Raw genomic sequence first — 27,879 nt, 5'->3', positions numbered from 1 at the left:
TTCTGTACAGTTCATTTTAGACAAACGTTGAGAAAGGATGGGTACTTTGGCTGCTACAAATTATAGCCTACATGTGAACACACAATATTTCGTTTGTTTTGTAAAGTGTGGAGTGGTATGGCTTGCTGTGGTGGTGAGGGAAGAACGTCAACTGCTGTATAGAGAATATTACGCAACGAGGACCTTCGTGATACGTACTGTTTTGTGGGAAATAGAATCGAGGAAGTTGTGAGGGGGTGAAAATGGTTCAGATAGGGGAAAAGTGAAACGTATACTTCTTGGCTTCTGACAGAGTCACTGGAAGGCAGGGATTTGAAATAAAAGAGTAGGAAGTGGCAGCACGAATTAATATGAATCTCAAGGAAATCTGTCTTGAGGATCGGAGATGGATTAACTCACTCATGATCGTTTGCGACGGCTTTTTGTACTGTGGTGTGCAACCGGCTGTGTCATAACGTGGGTTGTCAACTGTTCGGTAGAATACATAAATTATCGAAATACATGAAGAATATTGTTTACTTTATCAGCCTTTCTATGCAGAAAATAGGAAGAATAATTTTACTGCGGACGATCTTATTTCAGCAACTAAGGGGTTCATTACAGACAGTCTTGCCACTGTAACGTTTATTTCATTCTGTTCCTTTAAACCTATGGGAATTTGGTATTCGTTTTTGTCCAGTAGATCTGTAAATTAGATCAATTATTATGCTGTATGCTGAAGAATGAGATATTTCATAAGGTGAGAAAAAAATTCATGTAGGGCCCCATATGAACTTTTCATATCAGGCCGAAAATCTGCACTATTTGGAGAAATCTCATAAAAACATGAACAGTGTGTACTATCATAAAATATCCATCGTTGCTCTGACTAAGTTTTAGTCACAGGAAATCCACATTGTAAATGTCAATTTAGTAACACTTGTAAAATCCTTTTTGCCGCATATTAACAATGCTATTGTTGCGATTTTATTAAAAGCGCCTGAGAAACATTCGAATACAAGTATATTGAAAGAAAATGAACAAAGTATCAAATGCTGAATTTTGGGTTCCACCAAGCACTAAATATTGCCACTCAGAAAATAATTTTGCTAATGCAGCCAATAAGTATGAAGTTTGTTCAAAAGAAAGGCGTTCACGCCTTCGGCAATATTAGGCCCATTTAAGATGGCGCTAAAAGTCCGTAGATTTGGGTCTAAAAAAGTTTTCATAGTTGGTACAGTAGTACAGGCAATTTCTTTGTCGATGGCATCCCTCAGCTGGTGTGTGAATTGGATGCCTGCCTCCATGCCAGTGGGGATTATTTTAACGGATTCTACTCCTTCACAAAGAACAATCCTAGAATTCTTGAACAATTCTCGTAGAACCAATGCCTGGTTACTGAGAGTATTCTGAAAAATTAGATAATTGGAGAGATATACAACTCCATGCCCACAAGTAAGAACAAGTTGGAACACTGTGTAATTCTGTAGAAGTCCACTAACATTCAGAGTAACATATCGCCTCCATCATCAGAGTCAAAGAGTAAGCCAAACAATTAACCACCAATAAGCAGGCAGCAAGCAGTGCTCCCCAGTTTCTTACTTGACTTATTCTTTGGCCCTGAACATGGGGCGATCAGTTCTTGCGAAAAATCAGCGGACTTCTAACACATGACACAGATTCTCAGCCCCAGTGATAATACTCTTCTTAAGTAACATCCATTTTGAATGGTTAATAAACCTGCTTGGAAAGGGTTGGTAATGAAGTGATCCTGCCTTTAATAAGAGAGGTTGACACCACTGTGTTTAACTTCGAGCTTTGTTACCATGAATTCAGTTGACAGAGTGCAGAATGTGGAGGAGCTCATTTTCATTCAGCTTGCTTATGATTTCAGGGTTGGACAAATTTCGGGCCAGAGAACATATCAAGTACCGACCACCACCAGAAGATGCAATGCCTGCAAAGTCGATTCTTCAGAAAACCAATGACCAGTCGGTCATACAGCAACAACAGCAGCAGAAAATCCAACAATCAACTCAGCAGTCTTATCAACAAAAACAACAGCCCTATCAACAGAATCAGCAGCCCTACCAGCAGAACCAACAGCCCTACCAGCAGAATCAGCAGTCCTACCAGCAGAACCAGCAGCTCTATCAGCAGAACCAGCAGAATCAGCAGCCCTACCAACAGAACCAACAGCCCTACCAACAGAATCAACAGCCCCACCAACAGAACCAGCAGCCTCACCAACAGAGCCAGCAAAGCTATCAACAAAACCAACTGAACCAGCAACCCCAGTACACGCAATCTGTCAAGTCTGTGCATATGTCTAGTGTAGTGACTACGGACTTGAACATGGGCAAAGCATACATGAATAAGGTTGACCAGGTGCCAAACCGTGTCCCCAATGCAGTGCCTGCTGCCCCCTCCAAGCCACCACAGTTGCCTTCCCAGAACGAAGAGGGTCCCATGCTGAATCCCTCTGTTAACAACCCAAATATCACATCTTTTGGGGTTTCTGCACCTACAGGAGGGTCCAACGTCTCACTGCGGCGCAACTCAAGAATTAAGGTTTGTTTTGGTAACTTACAAGCTTCATAATCTGTAAACTTCACTTAATATTACTATAACATTAAATAAAAAGAAATGAGGCATATGCAATGTTTAGTATACATGGGGAGTATGAAAAATGCATACAACTTTTTGGTTTGAATATCTCATTATTATACACCACTTTGGAGGCAGGATAATTTTAAATGGAATTAATATTAGAGTATATATATGATATTAGGAAAAGATTATGTGAGAGTAGGAACTAGATGCGACTGTCACAGTATAAGGTCCACAAATGTTCACTTTTCATTCTAGAAAGGAAATGCTCAAGTACTGACAGACCTAACCATCAGATTTTCAGGAAATAGTGCCATGAAGTTAGTTTGTAAATGCATACAATAGCACAATGAGTGGGTACGGACAAAGATGGTCTTGTATTTACCATCAGCCACAATCTTTGTAAATGTAGTTCACATGATGTTTCTTGCAATATAAGAACAGACAAAGAGAAGATCAGTAAAAACAAGTAAAAACAAATTCCATTGCCTGTAGTCTGCAAGCGAACTATACCGACTGAGTGACTGCACTAATATATGTTAAGTGTTTCAGTGCCATTAGGACAGCGATCACTTCCAGTTCTCATGAGTGACACTGAGAATTTTGGGACTCCATGTTTATAATCACAGATCGTTTTGAACTAGACTGCCCACTTGCTATACCTGTTGCTTTAATAATATTTGTATCCACTCGAGATATTTTTGTGAACTAAAGTTGACCACATAACTACAGTGGTCCTTGAACTGCTGCATGTTATTCTGGCAGTCAACAAATTCCCACACTTTGTGGAACCTTATCACTTATAATGTTCTCATTACTCTTACATTGGACTCTACTGTGACTCAATTCAGCACAGTTCACACCTTCATACCATATATTTGTAAGATAAATTTTAATATTATTCATCCGACTTCTCTAAATCTCAACAAACTGTTTCTTCTGCCGAAATTTTCTAAAAAGTTCTCAGTTTGCATAGATCTCTGAGCTTGGCTTTGGTTCAGTAGGGGTCAAAAACTGATTTTCTACTACCAAACCTAAGAGGTTATGGTCAATTCAACTAGAAGGAGTAAACCTCCTCATCTTACTTCCCCTCCTCAACCTTCCTCAAGGAAGTAGACCATTGGCTTGTGTCCGGCTTCAAGAGAATATGTCCTCACATCTAGCTGTGGGTTGTCCAATACTTCAGGGTCCTCTGGGTTTATAATTTAGTAATATCATCTGTAGTCTGTTTCTTTATATTCTTAAAATATATTTGGGCCAATTTTTTTTTCTTTTCTTCCTATTATCTCAGTTAAATTAATATTTTAATTCTGAACATATGCCTATACTTCGCTTTTGATCTAGGAGTGTGTAACCAGCTGCTGGATATACATGTAGAAACCTCATTTCAGCTGATTCTGTTTTCCTTTTGTCTGATCAATAGTTTGTCTCGTTCTACTTGTATAAGGCAATGTAGGAACTGCCACTACCTTATAAAATTTTAGTTGTTCTTATCCTTCCACACATACCCCGAATGTTTATATCATGGACAGAGAAAATTATCTCAAATGGGTGAAAGGAAAATTGATTCTATATTTTTCTGTTAATTCTATTATAATTGTTGAATCACATGCTACCATAATGTGGAAGGAGACAAAGCACCTACAGAAACTTCAAGAAAGATAGATACTCGTATGGTGAACTGGTTAAGGAAGAGAAATTTCTCTTTCTGAACTTTATGCTAAGCCATAGTTGTGTTAACTAATGAAACATGCTAAACCATAAAACAAAACACATTTTCAATCAGCTTCTGCAAATTCATGGACACATAGAGCCCTGTGGCTTCCACCATATCTTCCCAATTTAAATCCCACGGAGAATATATGTATTTGTGTGTAGTAAAGGGGTATGTTTCAAATCACCTTTGAGTGATGATATGGAGTTATGGAAGAGAAATTGCTTAAATGTCTGGGAGGTACTGGAAACCTCTGTGTGGAAAGCAAGAATTGAAAATGAATATATTGAATGTGAGAGCATTATTGACTGACAAGGCAAAAATTTGACTAGGATGAGATAGCGACAGTGACACTAAGATGGACTCTGATGCAGAATTTTCAGAGTAATCATTGATAGTAGCTGTGCGCCATTTAATAGGATGTTTCTTGTAAGGTAGTATTAGACTGTGTGACACAAAAGCACAGCAAGGTTCAAGCTCACAGGCTGGTAGTGGTAACATACCTGTATACTTCTGTGTTCTCAATGTGGGCACATGGTAGTGTAGTTGGTTGAGACGCTATGATACAAGCTGGAAGGTCACGGGTTCGATTTCCAATGAGGTCATTGGATTTTTCAGTTGACCTTTACCATTTTACATTCTTAATTTGTGTCATATGGTCCAACAATATCATCTGTTTTTAGGCTACTTTTTTTATAATGTTATATTTTAGCGTCCTGTTGCACTGATTTAAGTCCATGATTTATTTTATCCGTCTTCTAGTGCATACATTCAATGAACTAGTTTGTCGTGGATTGGATCAGCACCTGAAGATGGCACATTTGTGCCGAAACATGTAGTGAGTGAGAAGAGGGGATAGATGAATGTATGCACTAGAAGACGGATAAAATAAATCATGTACTTTTTTTATTTTTAAGATATAAGTGATGGCTCATAAGATCCCATTGTTGTCTGTCTATGTATCCACCTGAAGATGCTAGGTAAGAGCTTGTTAAATGTCTACTCACTTGCTCTCTGGGTGTCTCTGTGTTCCCCCATAATGTTGCTAGGCACCAGCTCCATAAACTCGTTCTCACGGTAATGCATGCACATGCAGGAAAAGAACTGTTGGACACAGTTGGCATGATATCAGGTACTCAGTATGCAATGAAAGAAAAGTAGGCAATTAATTCTTCTCAGAACTTCTTGCATTTAATCATATTCAGAATGTTAACTGAAGAGTAGCATTCATGAGGAAGTTCCTGGTTATATAATTTTTTCCAAGTCTTTGTTGCTTCTCCTCTTTTGTACCTAATTACCTACCTCAGGTCTTTGTTCTGTGATTTGATGTTTTGACAGCAGTTATAATGAGAAGTAGTATCTTTTGGCTTATGATGACATATAATCTGGTAGAAATTTACTCTTATACCTTGAAGGAAGAGGCTGTATGGTACAGTACGTCATTTATGTTGTTTGTGAACGTGAACTATAGCGTCATTTCATTTGAGACAGAATTGTATTTGATGTTCATGAAACTCTGTATGGATGACATTTAATTTGACACCAAGTTGTTTGTTTTCAAAAAGTATGAAAAATAATTTATTTGGTACCATATTGCTTGATTTTCATGAAACTGCATGAACGTGATTTCTTATTTTAACAAACTGAATCTCAGAAAGATATGAACGTTATTCACTTGATTCCCTATGTTGAGTGATGTACTGAAAATTTGTGTCCATCCTTTCTTTTCTCATGCTCTCCTTCTCTCTCTCTCTCCCTCTCTTGTATCTTCCCTTACTTAATCTTTTAACATTCTTTGGTGTGCTTACTGATCATTCATTCAGTATCTTTCATTTTATTTCCTTCTCGAAAGGATTATATTCCAGCCCATGTTTAACATATGTCAACAGCAGCGTATTCTTTTCTTGCATTGTTTATACCGCAATAAATGTTCTAAAATCGTTTCTTTTTTCAAAACAGCATATCAAATCAAGGGGCTGGGATGAGTGGGATACATAGAGATATGAGAAATGCAAACAAAGTTTTGACTGGAAAGTCTGAAAGCAAGAGACCAGTTGGAAGGTCTAGGCATAAATGTTGGATTATATTAAAGTGATCTTAAAGTAATAGGATGGAAGCTGGAAAATTGATTCATTTGACTCAGTATAGGGACCTCTTGCAAACTTATGGAACTTAGTAATGAACCATAGGGTTCTGTATAAGGAGGTGAACATCTTAACCAGTTGAGTAGCTATTAGATTCTGAAGAAGCAGAAGCATACAGAAGAGGGATTCTGTTACATGTTACAAAGTGCCATTACCTCATTCAAGGAACTTAATAATGGCTTTATAAGCACTATAGCTTTATAAATATTATAGCTGTAGTGATGAAAATGTCACTGCCAAAAGTATGTTAAATTAGATTTAAATACAGTTTAGTAGAATTTTTAATTTGTTCATTGTGCTGATAGTCACGTGAAATCAGTACAAATGACTTGACTATAAATTGAAGCAGAAAAGTTACTGAGATCTCACTCACTAAAATAATTATATAATTACATGCTACTCTAATGAAACATTCACCACATGTATATAACTCAGTAACAGGCCTGCTACTTTTTTAGAAATGTTTGAAGAATTAGATTCTCAAAAGATGCTGGACATGTATACCTATTGGGACAGTTCTTATATATATAGGTGTATAATTTTTTTTGGGGGGGGGGCGGTAACATTGAATGCAATGGTACAGTGGCTACAAAAAGCCTGCTGTCCCATCTCCAGATGATGGATGAGGGAACATAATGTTGGGGAAATAATAATCTTCAGGGGAAAACCGAAGTACTTGAAGAAATATTTGTCCCAGAAAAACTTTGTACACAAGTCCTTCATGGACTGTCATGGGACTGAACCTGGGCCTCTATAGCGAGTAGCCGGCGAGTGACTACCTGACCTATGGCCCATCCTTGTATTTCTACTAAATATGATATATATGTTTCTAAACTCTTTGTGGGAACTTCCCACATTCAAACAAACATTACAGTGACAGCTCAGGTACCATTGCTTAGCAACGGCGAGTAACCCTAGGTTATATAAGAAGATACATTCAGTGGACATTTACAGTTCTACAGTTCTAGTTCAGTGTTGCGTTTCAATACAGCGTTCAAGGTGTTACACATTTCACTATTATTGTTATTCTTCTTCAACTCAAGTTCGTCTGTGTATACTGTGCAACTATAATAAATATTATAGATTAGCTCAACAAGTGGTTGTCTCTTCATACATCGACATCCCACATTGGTGACGTGAACAAAATACTGAACTGGAACTGTAGAACTGTAAAGTTCCAAGTCCAAGTCACATTGCGATTGACGGTCCATCAGTCTGTCTGTCTTGGTGTCGAGCCCCGGCTGGGACTCATGACCAGATTTTTTTCTTTTTTCTTATATGAAAGTTACTGTCCTGTTCCTTTTGGGGCGCCTTCTCTGACGAGAGACTCAATGTATCTTCTTATATAACCTAGAGTCCGACTTATAGTAAACATGTCACTGTCCGTATTGTTGCAGGCTTTGCCTAGCACCAGCTTTTTACCAGCCGTTGCTAGGCAGCGAATGGTTTCCACCTTGCGATTGGCTAGCACACGATCCCCTGTGAGTGCTACCCATAGTCGCATATTGTTGTAGACTGTCTACTCGGAGTGAGTGTCCGTGCGGAGGCGGGGTCGAATACCTCCACCGTGACCCTGCGAGTCGTAGGAGGCGACGAAAAGGGAAGTCTCAAATCTGAGACGGTAAAATATGGCCGCAAGTCCCAAGGGACTCGGACGGGAGGAAGACTGCGCTGGCAAGGAACAGCAGCATATGTAATAGACAGACCCGTCCTCTCGTCAGAGAAGGCGCCCCACACATCTAGACCGTAACTGTCAAACAATAATAAATATCTGGTCATGAGGCTCGACATCAAGACTTACTGACTGACTGACCGTCAGTCGCAATGTGACTTGGATTTGGACTTGGGACTGTTTACTCGCTGTTGCTAAGCAATTGTACCTGAGATGTCACTGTAACTTTTACTTGAATGTGGGCAGCTCCCACAACTTCTTAAACAGATTTCCAAAGTCGTTTTAGAGGATACTGTGAGTGGCAGCCACATGGGAACACTGACTAGTGTTATTTCCGTATTAGTATACCTCTTCGAATTCTGCCATAGTACTCATATACGCAGCAACTCAGGGAATGCATATACTTGAGAGTTTGGGTAACTGCTTAATATCTTGCCCCAAAACTTAATGAATTTACGCATCCGTTATACAATGAGGACGTATCTTTCACTGGGGAATGGTTTCTGTTTCCTTCAGCCTGCTGCGGCCCCTGAGGAAGTGCCAGCGTTCGGCTATCAGCAGTCGTTGAATGACCGGTTCGACCATTACAAGCGACCGCCGAGCCGGGACTCGAGCGTGGACCGTTACCAGCGTGCAGCCTCACGGCTGGGCGGTTTGGGATCCCGACAGTCCTCCGTGGATAAGGCTGCGCCCCCTGCTGCGCCCACTGGCAGAGAGACGTCTGTGGACCGAACAGGGCGGGGCCCTTCTGCTGCCCGAGGCAACACCCCGTCCGCGGGCAACGGGGCAGTTGTGGGTGCGCCTCTCTACACCATTCCCAACTCGCTGGGCCCTCAGCAGGGCCCCTTCGAAGACGTCGTTCTGCGCAACAGGACACTGGGGCAGGACATAATCCCGTCGCCGGGACAGCCCAAGAGGACAGAGTCCCTCTTTATTAATTCTGGTGGCGGCGGAGGTGGTGGAGGAGGCGGTGGAGGCGGAGGAGGAGGCGGCGGCGGCGGCGGCGGTGGAAGTAAAGCGATGAAGGTCAGTGCACCTTTATGCTTTATTCACGATGTCTGTGCTAAAACGTAAAGGTCAGATGCCCTAGATGGAGATGAGGGGTCAGTTTCACACTTGACATCTTTGGCCTCTGCACCTATTGTATAGGAGGCTGTGAGTTTCCCAGAGTCGATTAGAATACAATGATGAGTAAAATCTTTGCCCCTTCCCGCCTTCCCGTAAATGAACCCTGGCCTCATCCTACAGACAAACTCCGTAGCCTGTAGTCCGAAAGCGAACTATACCGACCGAGCCCCCGCCGCTTGTTGGCGAAGTTAATGCAAACTTTTGCGGATAGAGGGTGTCACGTGGTCAGCGCAACGGATCCCCGCAGCCGTTAATCTCAGTTTTCTAGACAGGAGCCTCTATTTCCTCAATTATTATACTAAATACCTATTTTAATTCCCACCCATATATAGGTTCACCACAGTATATATGGAGTGAACGCAAATGAGGATAGAGACAAAATGCTGGACTTCTAACAGCCGCCTGACGGCTGGGTTCCCTTAAAACGGTTCACGGGATTACTTCGTTTTTGAAAGCGGAACAGCAGGCACCAGGGATCGGTACGCTTAAACTGATAGTGTAATTGGTAGTTGCTAGTGAAGGAATCTGTTCAGAAGACCATGCCATAGATCAGCAGTTAGTCGCCGGCTTCCCACCGCTGCGGCCCGGGTTCGAGCCCAGGTCATGTCATGTGGGATTTGTGGTAGACAAAGTGACACTAGGTCAGGTTTTCTCCGAGTTCTTCGGTTTCCCCTACCCATTCTCATTCCACCGACTGCTCCACAGTCATCATCTATCATCCAGGGTCTAGTACAATAGGCCAGATAGTGGCCGACGTACCAAGTGGACTCAGTCTCACCCCACTACAAGAAGCTTGCGATGTCGGCTGACTACGAACTAAGTATTCCACTTGTTCCATCGTTCCCAATGCCTCGTGATGTGGTTATATCCACCCCTTAGACACGAAACATAGATGTCTCTGTTTGTTTCGATTTGAGTGGCTTACAAGGTGGACCATCACGTTTCTCCTCCATATTATCCTCACTCAATGCTCTTGCTTCTTTTTGGTTGTTTACACCTTTAATAACTGATTAGAGTCTGCGTCCCGTAGGATTGCACCAGAGAGCGCGCTATACTTTCCATCCTTTTATCGAGATTTTTGTGAACAGTCTGATGCTATGATTCAGAGAGGCCTGTACTGCTGTAACCTAATGGGGATACTTAGTCTGCTATTCCCCGGCTTCACGTAGTCCTTGAATGCAGTACTGGGAGAGTATCATAAAATACACCGAGACCTCTTCCTCCCCACAGTCTCCAAGAAGCATCATTATACGCCTAATAACAATTATACTCACTCACTCATGGCGCCGAGCTCTTCTTGAGAAGCTGCCAATTGTGCAGTTAATCACGAACTTACCAGTATTTATGGAACCCGAAGCTTTATTCACAAGAGCTCTCCATTGGTCCCTATCCTGAACCAGATCAATCCTATCCATACCATCCCTTCCTATCTCCTAAGTACCATTTTAATAATGTCCACCCACCTACGCCTTGGTTTTCCCAGTAGTCTCTTTCCTTCTGGTTTTCCCACCAATACCCTATATGCATCTCTCTTCACCCCCATTTGTGCTTCATCCTCATTGACTTGATCATTCTAATTATAGTTGGCGAAGGGTACAGGTTATGTAGCTCTTCATTTTGTAGTTTTCTCCAACCTGTTTTTTTTTCCTGTGGCGCTACAGCCCCAGTTTGGCCCTAGGCCTACCGCCATGAAACTCTCCGTTTCACTTCGGTTTACTAGATCTTACACATACGGTAGGACTCCTTGGGCGAGTGATCAGCTCGTCGCAAGACCTCTACCTGTAGACAAACACAGAAAAACGCACACAAACATCCATGCCCTGAGTGGATTGGAACCCACGATCCCGGCTTCTGAGCGAGCGAAGACAGTGCATGCCTTAGACCGCTCGGCTACCGTGACCGGCGTCTCCAACCTCTTGCTACTTCACCTACCTTAGTATCAGAGACCAAGTTTCACACCCATACAGAACCACAGGCAAAATAACAATTATAGGCCTTCGCAAATCAAGGTGAATGAGGTGGGCCGGATATGTGATATATGTTACAGAGATGAGAAGTGTAAACCAGACTTCGGCAGGAGAAGCTTAAGGAAAGAGGCCTCTTGGAATAGGCTTACATGGAAGCACAATACTTAAATGAATTCTAAAGAAATAGGAAGTGAAGGTTTAGGATATAGACTGGATTCATCTGACGCAGAACGGTGATGGAAGGATAATATTAAAATTTGTGTTATGGGAACAGGGCTGACTTGGGATGGGTACCAGTTGTGGGTTCTTATGAATATGGTTACAAAATTTTAATTCAGTAAATGACGGTGAACTTCTTATTAGTTGAACAATTGTTACATTTCGAAGGACTCCATAGAATTAACTCGTTAGATATTTAATTTGTTTGTTTGTTTGTCAGTATTCCTGTTGCCTGTAAATTAGTTTCATTACCAACCATACTGCAATTACCGAAGGTCAGTGTTCCACAGACATGGCTCCGAAACTTGGTGTCACCTGTACGGAAGGTGTTGACATGCAACACGCAGTGATCCCACACGAAGAAGGCGTGAACACTAAATATTTCATGCAAATGTGCTCCTTCTGATTCTGTATATTTCATTGATATTGAAGCTACTTTATTTCACACGTGAAATTACGTAATTACGTAGGAACTACTGTGCGTGTAGCCATAAATGCTATTACCAAAACCCATAAACAATGCAGACGTTACGACTGACTGAAGATATAAGTTATTGTTCCCAGTCCAGGGTTGGCAAGAAATTCCCCGTACAGAGCAAAGATCAATTAACATGTATATTCTTTGCTAGGGAACAGCTATGTAAACATATTCACACGAAGAAACATTCTTGGCCAACAGTAGGAAAAGGGCTTTCCATTGCTAGGCAACGAGTAGTAAACAAGTTTCGTCAACAATAGAGGCAGTGTATTCTATGTGGTCCGTGCCGAGCTTATGTAAGAAACAGTGAAGACTGTTCGAGAGGATTCGTCTGGATGACGTTGTTCAAGGCAGTTCAGTAGCTGATGTAGTGACCTTGAAAGTGTTTTAAGTGTTTGTATGTCATAGATACAGCAGTCGTAAAGGTGTAATAACGAATTGTAGTTACGACGTGTGAAATTATCCAATAAATCGAGTTATCGAATCCGGAATCCATTATTTACTGCTGCGTTATCAGGATGCACGTGACAATATAACGAACATGTTACATACTAAGGGCTCCGCTTCCCTTTCCCGGAATCGAATTGTAATATCTAACAATGGAAAAATACAAAATGCAGGCTTCAAGAAGCTCCTGGAAATGACACACTTCACGACAGAGGGACTACTTGTGACGGATCCAGCTACCGGAAAAATTAGTACTACCTGCAGCCACTGCTTGCGCATGCCTAGTCTAAGCCATCACCTTTGCGATTTTATTGTATCGAGATATAGAGTGCAGCAGTTTCAGAAGTATATTTTGAAAGACTTTTGTCTTGAACACAGCATAATTTAAGTGGCGACAATATTCGTTTAAGAAAATAATTACCCATAACAATATTACTGATTGGTCGTGCATAAGTCGCAATTAGGACGACCTTCTGATGACCCTTGTTCCGCTGTGACGTGCCGACAATGACCCTCTCTTCTCTCAACTTGGTAACGCATGCCAAAGGTTAATGTAATTATAATGGGCCCCAGAAAATAACACCCTTCATCTGGTCACAACTGCTAACCTAGTAACTGGATTTTGGATCGTTGTTCAGCAGAAAAAGGCGTGTTGAGGACAGCACATGAGTAGTGAGCCACGTGGGGTGCATTCAGCAGAGTCACTGCAGGTGGTAGCTCTTCCTCTCTTTGTCTCCCAAAGTTCCCAGAGTTGCGTCATTGCCCTTGACGTTTCAAAAGTCAGTAGCATCGTTCACATCATTACGTCCGACTTCTTTTGTTTCAAAACAAGAGCTGACGTAGCTGCATCACGCCACAATCAGAATTATTTGCGTCGGTTCAGAAGGTGCGTATTGAAAACATTCGCCCAATGATGCTGTTCATTTCTGTGTCACGAAAGATAGGCTTCATAGTGATCAGATTTATAGCGTTGTCGTGATACAGGGTTCATACCTGAAATTACAACGTCCCAGCAGAATATTGTAATTGAACCGAAATACATGGTTCCTACAAATGATTCATTCCATTTCAAAACACTATATTATCCAAAGTATTACACATACAAACATGATTGATACATGAAAAGAACTGCAAACTCACCGAGTTTGCATCATGATACACCAGTTGAATGCAGTGCCTCACAAATTGGCGACGAAGCTAACAAAGAGTTTCTTTGTGTTGGAATATGCGAGATGTTCGTCTGTTATTGCAGTGCAGCGTGCATTCAGAGCAGAGCACAGAAAAGAACCAGTTTACTTTAATAACTTGAGTTACAGGTTATAGAAGGTGCCTGATGATGTCCTAAATCATAGGTCGAAACATGTAGCAAGAAATCCACGCTTATATTAAATAAGTGAGACACGTATTAACATCTGTTTTTATCTTCACCCGAAGATATTCCGGTTTATTTTTATGTTAACGGTCATAACTATAAGATATACACACAACAGGATGCACTCTATAAAGTTCTTATCATAATATTTTGAAAGCTGAGTTATGAAACTCCTCGTTACGAATTCTTTTCTGGGCTTTTGTTACTTTTTCCCTCTTAGGTCCTAGTGCTCTCCCAGCATCCTGTTCTCAAATACGCACGTCGCGCATTGTAACGTTGGCATATGATACCGTGTACAACCATGGACCTGTGTCCGTTACGTAACGCAGGTTATTGCGTGCGCTGTTTATGTCAGGGTCGGGCTCTCACGGACGTGGGAAGAGAAGTCGAATTGTGCGTTACATCAAGCACGCTTCTTGCATAACCCTGCTACTTCCACCATAGTCCTCTTCACCGGAGTGTACGCTAAGTTGTTGGATGCATGGTGTACCGTGGAATGTCGGACATTATCGCGAAAAGATGTCCTTTTCGCGGAAGACACACAGGCCCTTCGCAGTGTTAACTGTGCCTCTCTCACACGTATCCGGAGCTGTGCAGCTGGGAGGCCTACTGTATCATAACAGCTGTTCGGCTTCAGTCCTGACCCGTCATTCTACGGGACTTAATGTTTAAGTCTTTATGAACTGTTTGCACGAGAGCGTATTGTCGTCTAGTGAAGCAGCGTCTATTCGTCTATTTCTCTGGATTGTTCAATGTGCTTACACCTGCGAACACCCATTTCAGTTTAGTGGACTTTAAATCTTCAGTCAATCCGAAAGCCGGTGCAGAGCTTTAAATTAGACCACAGCTCTTTCTTTCCACGATGTTCTGTATTTATGATTCACAACCCTGTTACGATGCCTCATTCTCATTACATGTTGCTTAATCACGGCATTTGATGGAGCAATGTAAAGTAACCATGTAATATACTGACCCAATCCAACTTTTCACAAATTTTTATCACCTTAGACTGCCGTAACTAGTTTTTACAGCCACAGGTGCAGCACTATGTTCTATAAAATTCATTTAAAGATATTCACTATAAAAGTTTATCACTACGTGTTTCGACCAATGTGGTCATCATCAGATGTTAAAATTATTGGACTAGGAAACTGCTCTCTTCCCTTTTGTTGCTTATGTTGTACATGTAAGTCTCGTCGAAGCGCATGTGTGTTTAAGTTGGTGGGTTTTGTGCCTTCATTTTGTGTCTTGTGCTGCTGTCTTGTTTTCCTATGCTTCATATGCATACGAAAAGAGACACGCAGCAAAAGCATACGAAAGAAATAAATTATAATTGAGTGTAATTACGAGTTGTGTGTTAAATTGGTCAGTAAATCCAATATCCAATCCAACCCCCGTCAGTATCCACTCCTTCTCGTGAGATTATTTTCAATATCGTGCTCTGCCAATAACTTCTTTTCTCCACAATGTTGTTGCCCGAAGAACAAACCGAAATTGCAAAATTTAATATGGTTGACAGGCCTGTCCCAAGACATTCACGGTATTTTATGCCTTGTCATGGTTACTTAATGTATATTTCATATTCCATCGTACATCCATATCTGTAGCGCTATTGAATGAGACACACGTGTGTTATTGCTGTAGGAAATCTGCTTAAAGTTTGTTCCTTTATTAAGCGTAAATGTCAGCTACTTGTATTCTTAGCACCCGATACGAAACTTTCCGGGTATTTACACAGCACTGCTGGTTGCGCCAAGCCCTTTTCTTCATCGTCTGTCTCCTGACATCAACAGTGAATCAGTCATAGTCATTCATAGGTCTCGAAGCTAAATACAGTGTCTTGCACTTGACTGCCTCTTTCTCAATTGCAGAAACCAGTTTGGCCTCTGATCAGAATTAGTATCACGCTTCACCGCTTGTTAGTCTGGGCGCTAGTGTCTGCAGTTGTGTAACCAGGAGTTAATAAGTGAAATGTTACTTGAACACGTGTGTGTGTTCATAGCTTCACTATTTAATTGCGTAGCCTACAGATTCAACCGATCCATAGACACAAGTATACCAGCGCTGTTGATCCTCTGGAATTTCGTTTGCAATTGTCCCATATTTTCAGAGTACTAAAGAAACCTTGTAAAAATAATGTTAGCATTATTGATGTGTTATTGCTTACTGCTACCTATTTCCAGTTTAATCCTTTCCCATTATAATGCTCTCCGTATGCGGATGCGGTATATAAAACTAACCTTTGACGCGTGAGGTTTTCGAGCAGGTATTAGTCGTACTGCGTTTGGTTGGTGAACATTAGTTGTGTGAGTAGGTTCTCTGGTCAGGCCGCGCCATAGCTCAAGCAGTTAGTTGTTGGCTTCCCACCCCGGCGGTCCGGGTTCGATTCTGGGTCTGGTCAAGTGGGATTTGTGGTGGACAAAGTGACGCTGCGGCGGGTTTCTCCGAGTATTTCTGTTTACCTTTCCAATCTTCATACCATCAAACTCTCCATCATCATAATCACCCGGGGCAGGCTACAATAGACCAATCAGTGGCCGCCGTGCCGAGTGGACCCAGTTGGACTCCACTCCCCATTAAGCGAATTAAAAAAAAAATGTTCATTGGTCGCATGGATTAATTAAAAGCGTTCAGCTAGTGTGAGTATAGTCCTCAGATGGAAGATGACAGCTATATCCATCATATGTGTTCGTCTACCCGTCTATTTTAATATTTAAATAACAGAAAAGTACTATATTTCGACAATGCTAACAGCGTAGTTTAAGGTGGACACGATTTTTGATAGCTTGGAAACTAGCACACGGGTGCGCTTCCGAATTTTTCTGATTTGCTTGATTTGTGGAGCCTTGCGTTAATCCGAAAAAATCTTATCGGTTGTGTGCATACTGTCTGGAAATGATCAGTACGGTTTCATTCTTGTGTTTGTAAATGTTCGTATGTTTTCATGAAATTATGTCGTCGGTCATACAGAGGAAAACAGAGGTCTGCTGGTTTATTGTCACTGATTTAGTTTGCTCTTCCTCCTCAGTGATAAACGTCTCATAATTTGCTGACTGTCCCTGAGTCGGAGGGAACTGGCTGTTGGGTTGTTTAATCTCAGTTTCATAACCTGACATAATCCACTAAGATATTTTTCATTATGACTTCTTCTCGCACTTCGTCCAATTGCATCGTTAGCATATATCCAAATAACCATTTTTCTGTTGGAAAATTAGATGATTTTTAGTTTTTCATTCTGTAAAATTTATTGTTACACACGACTAAATTATTGTTACATATTAAGTATGCTTAATTCACCTTCGACCATTCTTGGACTAATACATTTAGATGTAAACATTTCGTAATTTATTAGCGTCTTAATTTTGCCGAGGGTACCTCGGAGTTATAACACACTTTAAAAATTTTGATCCCATTAAATATTTTAAAAAAAAAGTTCTTTCCCTGACACAAACGTAAAATAAGCGACTTTCTGATCCACAGTAAGGTTAAAGTGAGACTTTGGCTTTACCTCTCAGCAACTCGTCAATACGGACGAGGGACTGGTTGCGATATGTTACTGAGTCATTCTTATGTTATTTCAAGACACTTTTCAGAACTTACAGAAAATAGCATTGAACAGGATAGAAATGGAACCCTGAATGATGTGCGGTAACAATTTGGAAGAAGGCTGTCATGTTTACTTTAAGGCATCATTCCGTCATTAGCCTAAAGAGATAGAACAGTCACGAAGTCGTTGGTCAATATGACCACTAAATGTAAATATATCTCTGTCACAGGCCATGGAGGCCTTTAGGGTTGTGAGATGTCGAGGCTCCCACTTCATCTGGACAATCGGCTTACAGATGGCGGTGATGTTGTCAGCCTGACACGCTGGCCGCCCTTCACACCCAGGAATATTCCTGGTACTCTTTTCTGTTAGAGGCTGAGTCGACTCAAGGGCCATAGTGCGGCTGGAAGGATTAGGCAAATTGAAAAATTCCATCTCATCTGGATTCATTCCCGCAACCTTCCAGCTTGTAACATGGTGCCTCAAACAACGACGGTACCGCGTGCCCCCAATATGACCAGTCACCGTATGAAATTCCAAACCAGTCAAGTTCGGAGTAAAAGACACGAACGTTGCCGCTACTTTAGCCTTCAGAATTGACTTTCTATTGACTCTAAAACTATTTAATGATGAGTTTGAAATATCAGAGGTTTGACATCGAATTCAAATAGGACAGTACGCATGTGCTGTAAATCAAAAGGGTGAGTACCCTGTGGTTTACTATTGCCGGATGGACGTGGATGGACCGGGAAGTAAGGAACAGAGGAGTGCCTGCTGTGAAACGGTTTCAGGTATTAGCCTATGGCTTGTCTCGCGGCATTATCTTGCCGTGTGCTTGCAAGAACAGGAATAATGAATGGGGAACTGTACCGTGAATCGAACTGGTGGTGTCTCGCGACATGTGCATAGAGGGACTGCAGTGTAAAGGGAAGGGACTATGTGCTGAGAACCGAATTGGTGATATTGGCCTGTGGTTGGTCAGAGAGTACAGTCCTGACGAAAGTGGAATGTTCTGGAAAGTAACTGAACCCTAATTTAGAATAGGTATTGTACCTTCCGAGATTCGAATAAAGTGTCATCGAAATATAACCCAGACGTGTTGTCGCTTTAGCTCACTAGTCTAGTAAAGTAAATTGCAAGTTCTCGCTTTCGAAGAAATACCAACAGTTGCACGCCATATTGAGCGGACATCTTTGTAAAAACGGGCTTTGAAGTCTGTATATGATTCGGCTGAGCCCGGGAGAATGAGAAGTAAAAACAACACAAACAAAACAGAGAAGAACATGGAAGGAAATATCTTGGCAACTCCGTCGCGACGGCCTACGCGTCGAGGGAAAGGGGGAAGGGGAGGAGGTGACTGAGGCTAAAAGTATCACAACCGTGCTGGGTTCAGTTCGGTGGAGCATTCCCAGTGTTGTGAGGGCCTGCCTAGGGCCAAGATGTGGTACAATGAAGACGAGGAAGAGGAGGACCTGTTGTTCAGCCCGGCCCTCATGGCGCGCCGTGCGAGCGAGAGCTGGATCAACACGCCCCCCATAGAGGTGATGGTGATCGGGATGGCCTTGAGTAGACACCTCATGTTAGGGTGATTTTGTGTTCGGGCCAACTAACGCCCAGAGCTGCTGTTCTGTTAGCTTTTCTGGTGCTCAACTGTTACAGAAAGAAGCCCATTTTAAATCTTTGTACATATGTGAAATATATGTTTTGGTTATTGTATTGGGCAGTAACTCAAATGTTTTGCCTAGATCTTGATTAATTGGTTGTAATTGGTTGCTAATGGATCAGACAGTACGTTTTCTTGGCCTCCATAAATAAACTGTTTTTGGCAAACGTAATGAGACGTACTTTTACTAGTCTGAACCGAATTTTGAAATACGAGTATGACTAAGATGGAGTGTCAAGCTCAGCGTGACTTGTGATAAGCTGTAGACTGCTCTGCTTATTTGTCCTTTGTTTCTGCGTGCTCCGCGCTGCAGCGCTGGCAGCGTACACGCATTACAGACATTGTATGAACTGTCTACAGGGAAAGGAGAGGCATTTTGACGTCCGTGGAACACTTAAGAAAATAAATGTTTAGAAAATAATAATAACAATATTAATAATAATATAGAAAATAATACTAATAAATCTAAATTTGATTCATGAGGAAATTAAGATGAAATTGAAATAATGGTTGCTACTATTTAGTTCCACACTCAAGGCGTGGATGTCTGTGTTTATGTTATCCTCTCTGCCTTGCGACGAGCTGATCACTCGTCCAAGGAGTCTTACCGACTGTGTAAAAATATTACGAAACTGTAGAAGAGGCTAAGGCTCAAAAAGGGCTCTAGAGACTTTGATGAATGAGCGAATTATTTAGTTTAGAACCTTTTGTCTTCTCATCTGCTGTATGAAAACTTAAGAATCAAAATATGCAAAACTATAAAACTGCCTCCAGATTAGCATGGGTGTGAAACTTGGTCTCTTACATTAAGGGAATAACATAGACTGAGGGTATTTGAGTACAGGGTGCTGAGTAGAATGTTCTGACCGAAGAGGGATGAAATAATACGAGATTTCATAAATACGACCTTTATTTTCTGTACTTTTCGCCAAATATAAATAGATTAATTAAGTCATTGAGGATGAGAAATGTAGGCATGTAGCATGGAACAGAAGAGGAATGGTTACATGAATTTGGTGGGGAAATCATAAGAGGAAAGACCTATTAGTAAGTGGAATAATAATTTTAAAATTGATCTTAGAGGGGGGCTATATGAACTGGATTAACCTGGCCCAGGATAGGAACTAGTGGTCGGCTCTTGTGAATACGGTAATGAACCTACGAATTCCATAAAGTGTTCGAACATTCTCGAGTAGCTGAGCTACAGGTAGTGTAAGGCCTCGGCTTCATGGAGCGAATGAGTGAATGATTTCGTGAATTCTGCATCGTTAACCTAAGGTTATTAAAAGCTATATATATATATATATATGTTTCCGCAACTAGAAGGACAAAGTGGACATATGGATAACAGAGAAATTTCAACCGAAGAGACTGGCTTAGTCTTTTTTCCTCGGAGTAGGCACTTAGACTTGTATTTATAGTCAAATCGCGAAGGTGGAATACAATTTAGAGGACTTGCAGTGGATTGAAGCATAATGTTAAACTGGGTCTTAAATGAAGAGGGTGTTAGGGCTAGTTTGGATTCCTGTGGCTTAGGACAGCGAACAGTGGCAGGCTCTTGTGGATAAGACAGTGAACCGTTAGGTTCTGTATTAGGCAGGAATCTTCTTGACTCTCTGAAAGACTGTTAATTTTTCAAGAAGGGCTCTACTCCTTTGGCTTAGATAATTGCTTATTTTGTTGCTCGTCTGATTCGAAGCTGCATAACCTCTGAAACTGGGACTGCCTCATGGAATAACCAGCGAGTCATCCACTTCTTGTATCGCTAGCGGAACGGCTTCGCTCTGCCGAACCTGTTTACTGCTACAGTTAATGTCAGGGCATGCTCACTTTTGAATTTTTCAGTATTCAGAAGATTCAACCTAACGACCAACTGCATAAATGTAGGATTTGAGGTTCTTACAGCGGCTGTTATGAGGGATATAACACTGTGTAGTCTGCTGAAAGTTAACCGATTTTTCGAAGGAACATGGCGCCTCCATCTTCATGGTCGAAGTATAAGACAAGTAAGAAAGTCACCTGAAGGTAAGTAGTAGTTGAGGCCGCGCCATAGCTCAAGCGGTTAGTTAGTTAGTTAGTTAGTTAGTTAGTTAGTTAGTTAGTTATCGGAGAGGGTGGGTTTCCCCATGCACTTAGACCTGTATTGGTCCATTGTGCTTCCTTCTATGATTTCTACCAGTCTCTATATCCTACCGGTACTGGTGCTTACCATCAGTCCCGCCCAGCCAGCGAGACCGGCTCTACTAGCTGAGAGGTATCTATAATGTTTCCCCCATCTACCAGAGGTATTAGAGACTGCTGTTGGGCGGGAAACGTCCGTAATTTGGCTCAGTGACCTCCTTTGGAGATATGAGGTTCTTTTACGTGCCGTAAAGCTACGACACGGGACCCACGGCTTAAAGTCCCTCCCGGAGGACTTGTTCCCTGAATTTTTCCACCCTTAAAATTTCGACGACCTCCGCAGGGTATTTGAACCCTCGTACTGCGAGTCATGAAGTGGGAACGTTACCTCTAGACTACGGAGACCTCTTAGCTCAAGCGGTTAGTCGCTGGCTTCCAACCGCGGCGGCCCGGGTGGGATTTGTGGTGGACAAAGTGGCCCTGGGGCAGGTTTTCTCTGAGTACTTCGGTTTCCCCTGCCAATCTTCATTCCACCAAATTCTCCATCATCATAATCACCTGGAGCAGGCTACAATAGGCCAATCAGTGGCCGCCATGCCGAGTGGACCCAGCCGGACTCCACACCCCACTAAGCGAATTAAAGAAGAGTGGCAGTTGCCACTTGACTTCCAACGGACTACACGACGTTATATCCCAGAAGATAGATCTCTTCAACTGCGTAAATCGTTCAAGTTTACTGACGTATGAAACAGATGAGATATCTTGAGATCAGGCAGACGCTGGTAAATGGTTTTGCAAGACAGATACAGTAACGAGTGGAACAAGTGGAGTCACTTCACTACAAGGTGGCGATCTGAGTTGTTTGCTTTCTTTGGCAGCGTAAAGTGCATTCAGTTCACAATAGACTTTTCAACTTGGACATAAATTGGCATTTTTTTGGTGTGCAAATCTTGAGCATTGCTACTATGTCTTCTGAAGTGTTCAGGTTTGTTTTGTCTTACTGAGTCCGGCATTCTGTAACATAGCTCTGAAGACACATTCAGCTGTGGAATGTCGCAGTAACAAGATATTCAGGAAATTTAGGCAATTACATATCTTCCTAAAATAACGACACATCTGGAATTTATCTTAGAAAGCGTATCGAAAAACAAGTAAACAAAATACACGTATTTTATTACGAATATGCGCATTTAAAATAATAAGTTGTCATAGAGCCCATGTTGTACTCTTACCACGAAACCTGTCTCTTTTAACTGAGTTTTGTCAGAAACCGATATTTTATGAGTCCGAGATTCGAACTGTTAACTGCTGTTTCGTTTCTGAATATACCGCAGTGTAGAGATATTTGTTACTGACCACAGTCCAATAAAGATGAAAATATTATCGCAATTTTATGTGGTGTGACTGTAGACGGGTTTCGGTTTGATGATCATATTTATATGACTGTTTAATACAGCGCGTGACTACAATTTACACTTCACTGTTACACACACCACTAATGTTCACAGTTATGTCTTCACTGCTGTTGCTTGGTAGCGGCTTGCAACGACTGACGTTTTCCTTCCTCTGGGTTCCCGAACGGCCTCCGGCCTCAGCTACCAGCTTCTAAGAGCAGAAGCTCACAACGACTAAACCAAATATGTTCTCTAATTAACTGAGTGACTGACTGACTGACTGACTCACTCACTCACTCACTCACTCATTCACTCACTCATTCACTCACTCACTCACTCACTCAGTCAGTCACTCACTTACTCACTCATTCACTCACTCACTCATTCAGTCAGTCACTCACTCACTCACTCACTCACTCATTCACTCACTCACTCACTCACTCACTCACTCAGTCACTCACTCACTCACTCACTCACTCACTAACTACACCAACCAAATCTCCACTGGCTTCTAACTTGTCCTGCTTATAACAGCTCGGCACGGATCGCACAGGAAACACAATTTTTCTGTTGCTGTTTACAGGCCGCTGCCTAATAACGGCCGTTGTATAGTTGTTTATTTCGCGGTCGTTGCATAACAACGTGCCTACATGCCACAATATATACATGTGGTGGTAATAGTAATCAACCGGTAATTATTAACAATAGCCTGCGATTGTATATAACTTCCTGCTGGTGAGTTCATATAATAGCTTATTGTTGCTCATAACATGCGGATTATTCACTGTTGTAATATTTATGTAATTTGTATACCATCTCTGTGCTCTCCGACTGAAATGGAAGTTGCAGCAAGCTTCTGGCACTACAGAAAATGCGCCTTCTTTGCTACTCTGCGTCCCTGATGTGTCTTGATCCTCATTCAGGCCTGCTCTAAATACAGCGCGTTATTCTGAAAGTAACCACTCTACATACCTGTAACGTGAAAATGTAAATTTGTTCCTGCTCTTTAATTAGTTATGCATTATGCCATGAAGGGGACCGCCTCTGTGGCCTAATGCTAAGAGCTCCTGGTTACACATCCAGAGGTTCCGGGTTCGATTCCTGGCTCTACCAGATTTTCTGAGAAGTAGTGGGTCTGGAACGGGGTCAACTCAGACTAGTGAGGAAAATTGAAGAACTACTTGATGGGAAAGTAGCGGCTCCGGTCTAGAAAATCGGAATTAACGAGATTCGTTGCGCTGACACGTGACACCCTCTATCCGCTAAGTTCGCACCAACTTCGCCGATAAGCGGCGGTCGTTCGGTCGGTGTAGTTCGCTTGCGGACTAAAGCCACGGATATTTTTTGTTTGTTTGTTTATGCCATGAAGACATGGGTGATTGGAGATTTAGCTCCACCATTTTTTACCTTGGAACTAAATGGAGGTGAGTGGTCAGCTTGATACCCCGACCGTTCTAACCCCGGGGAAAAAGGCCCTCGTGCCCATTGGGTAGGAGACTAGATTGGCCCAAGGGACGGTCTGGACTCTATGGTGTAGAGAAATATCTCATGCTCCGGCCGGTACTCGAACCTGGCTGTGCAACCCGTGAGCCTTTACCGTGCCATCTAAGCTATCTCGTCTTCTCACAGCACATAAAGTGTTTTAGTCACGTGTTAATATTCACCTCAGATACGGCACTGCCAAAAAAATAATGTGTAATCTATGTCGTTAGGTGTGCCTATACGTCACTTACTTACTCATGGAGCTGAGCCCTTCTGGAGGAGCCGCCAATTCTGCAGCTACTCAAGAACTTCCCACCATTTTATGCAATCCAAAAGTTCATTACCGTGTTCACAAGAGCCCTCCACTGGTCCCTATCCTGAGCCAAATCTATCCAATCCATAACATCTCATCCTATCTCTCTAAGATCCATTCTAATATTGTACACCCACCTACTCCTTGGTCTTCCCTGTGGTCTCTTTCCTTCTGGCTTTCCAACCAATATCTTATACGAATTTCTCGCCTCCCCATTTGTGCTACATGACCTGCTCACCTCATCCTCCATGACTTGTTCAATCTACTTATACTTGGAGAAGAGTAAAAGTTATGCAGCTCCTCATTATGCAGTTTTCTCCAACCTCCTGTCACTTCATCTCTCTTCGGTCCAAATATTCTCCTCAACACCCTGTTCTCAAACACATTAATTCTTTGTTCGTCCCTTAATTCCAGAGACCAAGTTTCACACCCGTACAGAACCACAGGCAAAATTATAGTTCTGTATATTCATTTATTTATGTTTTTGGACAGCAGACGAGAAGGCAAAAGGTTCTTGACTGAATGGTAGCAAGCATTACCCGAGTTCAGTCTCCTCTTAATTTCCTCCTGAATCAGGTTGCGATCTGTTGTCGTTGTTCCCAAATATCTGAACTGTGCCACATTTTCAAAACACCTATTTCATATTTTTATATCATGATTTTGCCCTACTTTTTGGTTACGAGACAGCAACATATACTGAGTTTTCTCTGCGTTTACTTCTAGACCAACTTCTTTACTTTCGTTGGTTAAAGTTTGTTTATTTTACTGTATGGTATCTACATTATGCCCCAGTAGATCCACATCATCGGCACAGGCCAACAGCTGATGTGTTCCGTTTAATTTCAGTCCCACCTGGTTTCCCTGGACCTTCCTAATGGCATATTCTGAAGCAAAGTAGAAAAGGAGTGGCGATAAAGCATCTCCTTGTTTCAGACCTTTCTGGATAGGAAATTTATCAGACAAATATTTACCTACACGGACTTTACTATACGTTTCATTTAAACATATTTTAATCAACCTAACTAGTTTCATGGGTATCCCAAACTCTATCAGAATATTGTACAATACTTCCCTCCTAACTGAATCATAGTCTTTCTTGAAGTCTATGAATAGCTGATGTACTGTCTCATCGTACTCCCATTTCTTCTCCAATATCTGACGAATGCAAAAGATCTGATCTGTAGTTGATCTGTTACGTCGAAGCCCACACTAATGATCCCCAATAATTTCATCTATATATGGACTTAACGTTGAGAGAAGAATATTGGATAAAATTTTGTATGAAGTTGATAGCAGTGATATCCCTCGATAATTACTACAGTCAGTTTTATCACCCTTCTTGTGCACTGGTACAATAATAGACTCCTTCCCCTGATCAGGCAATTTTTCCTTATGTCAAATAGTCGTAATTAGATTGTGGATCTTAGAACGTAATATTTCGCCTCCTGCTTGAATAAATTCTGCCGGAATTTGATCACTACCTGGCAATTTATAACATTTCAAGTTTGCAATAGCACTTTCAGCCTCAAAAGGGTTGGGATCAGGTACTAACGGCTCAGCTGTATGGATTTCTGTCTGCCTAACATCACTGACCCTATGTACATTCAATAACTGAGAGAAGTAGTTCCTCCACCTATTCAAAATGCTGTGGGAATCTGCAAGCAGATCACCATTCTCATCCTTCACTAAGTTACTGCTAGGCTGGTAACCCCTCTTAAAGTCATTTATTCCTTTATACAGGTCTCTAATGTTCTTGTTCTTACCGTTCATTACAACTCGTCAATTTTGTCTTTGAGATATTCCATCTTTTTGTTCGTGAAATGCCTGCTGGTTTCACGTCTTATATTCTTCAGATTATCCCCATTTATCTCGCTTGGATCCTGTAACCACTGCAGTTTGGCCTGCTTTCTTTGATCTAATAATTTTGAGCATCCTTGATTGAAACAAGGCTTATGCTTCTTCGGTTCATAATAACCTAGACTCTCTTTGGCAGACATTTTTATATTCTCTCTAATAGTTTACCAAGATTTATTAACATCCACCTCAGTTTCCAAGTTTTCCAAAGCCGTGAACCTATTTGAGATTTCAACACAATACTGCTCTTTACCCTCTACCTCATTTAATTTCTTGAGATTGAACCTCTCCATATGAACTCTTTGTGTTATTTGTTTGCTCACAGCCAGTCTTTCCCTAACCTTTGCCACCACCAGGTAGTGGTCAGTAGCACAGTCTGCTGCCCTGAATGATCGGACATCAAGCATGCATGCCTATACGTCACACCTAACAATATTCCAAGTGAACTCTCTAGTATTAATTGAATCTGCATCTTATATTATTTGTCAGTTTTCGCATCATAATCCTTCTTTGTGGAAAGTGCCAAAATGTAGATTTCCAGCTCATTGAAGACAAATTAACGGGTTACGTTGTACCGATACGGACCAAAATTGAATTCGAAGAGTGTGAATACTCGCGCGCTTTTTCTTTAAGATACATTTAAGCAGGGTTTATCCTTCCATCTAGCTCTGGGCCTCACAAGTCTTTTTTTCTTTCAGGTTTTACTTTTCATACTCCATGTAAGCCATTCGGTAGCATATGAACTCTGAGATGCGCGTGAGGGAGGGTAACAACGGTAGTGACTCACGGAAGGGAAGATCTTTCTTTGTAGTACTAAGCACAAAAGAACAAATACATACTGAATTATCTCTACTGGCTGGTTAGCAGTTTGCAAAGCATCTATTCCAGTAAAAGTTACTGCACATCATAGGGACACAGCTCATGAACCACCGAACCTACTGTGCCTATTGCCTATCGCTCCCATTCGCTCTACACGTCATGTCAATCTCATAATCCGTGATATTTGCTGAAGACTAATTATGAATATATGAGTCGACTACAGTAGAAGATTCTAATCTCGAGAGCTGTGAGGAATACAGAATTTGCAACCAGTAAAGGCGCGGTAGCAGCAACTACTACCTGAGCCAAAACATACACTCTATTAGTGGCTGTGCAAGCTCCATGTCACTGCACGTATTATTGTACTAATTGTCAGTTTCCTCTAGAGATTCATAGACAATTGCTTTAGTTAGCTTCTGCTGAACATTACACAAGTACGCTAGTGGCCAATATGTTCTCAACTTTTGCTATAAACAGTAGGTTTGTCTGTTTCCGCCCCTTCCTCCTTCAGCCCGCAAATGTCAAGATTAGAACCTCTGTTAGTAAATAGACTGTCGTCACCTACATACTTCCGTGTGTACGCTTTTAAAGAACTGCGAGGCAAGGATCAGTCCTCGTGCTGTAACAGGGGTGCATGTTGCAGAGCGTGCCGGCTCCAACGCCGCTGCAGCGCAAGAAGAGTCTGCCCGACTTCCAGGGGCTGCCGAAGGCGACGGGCCCTATGTCTCGGGAAGAGGTCTCTGTCCTGAGTTCGGCGAGACGCGAGGAGGTGCGGCGGCAAGCTGAGGAGGCAGAGAGGCTGAGGGCCAACCCCCTGCTGTACCTCGTCAGTCCCCACGTCAAGGTACGAATACATGGCAGCCGATTGTTGTCCAACTTGTCAAGATACTTGTTTTGTGGAACCTCCAAGTTGACAGCCATATTAAAAAACCCCGTCACTGGATCATATATTGAAC

General features: G+C 41.9%; 1 protein-coding gene across 1 annotated transcript in view; it reads left to right on the top strand.

The window, feature by feature from the left end:
• LOC111869267 (junctophilin-1) overlaps positions 1-27,879 on the top strand; it is a 230,931-nt gene that overhangs the window by 174,531 nt on the left and 28,521 nt on the right. Inside the window, exons 7-9 of the mRNA XM_023860661.2 lie at positions 1,874-2,550; positions 8,636-9,145; positions 27,567-27,767. Of these exons, the coding sequence (XP_023716429.1) occupies positions 1,874-2,550; positions 8,636-9,145; positions 27,567-27,767 (1,388 nt within the window). The remainder of the gene's footprint in view (positions 1-1,873; positions 2,551-8,635; positions 9,146-27,566; positions 27,768-27,879) is intronic.

The sequence above is a fragment of the Cryptotermes secundus genome, unplaced genomic scaffold (assembly GCF_002891405.2).
Source record: "Cryptotermes secundus unplaced genomic scaffold, Csec_1.0 scaffold18, whole genome shotgun sequence".
NCBI classification, from domain to species: domain Eukaryota; kingdom Metazoa; phylum Arthropoda; class Insecta; order Blattodea; family Kalotermitidae; genus Cryptotermes; species Cryptotermes secundus.
The sequence above is the reverse complement of the archived record's forward strand: the minus strand, read 5'-3'. Positions and strand labels throughout refer to the sequence as shown.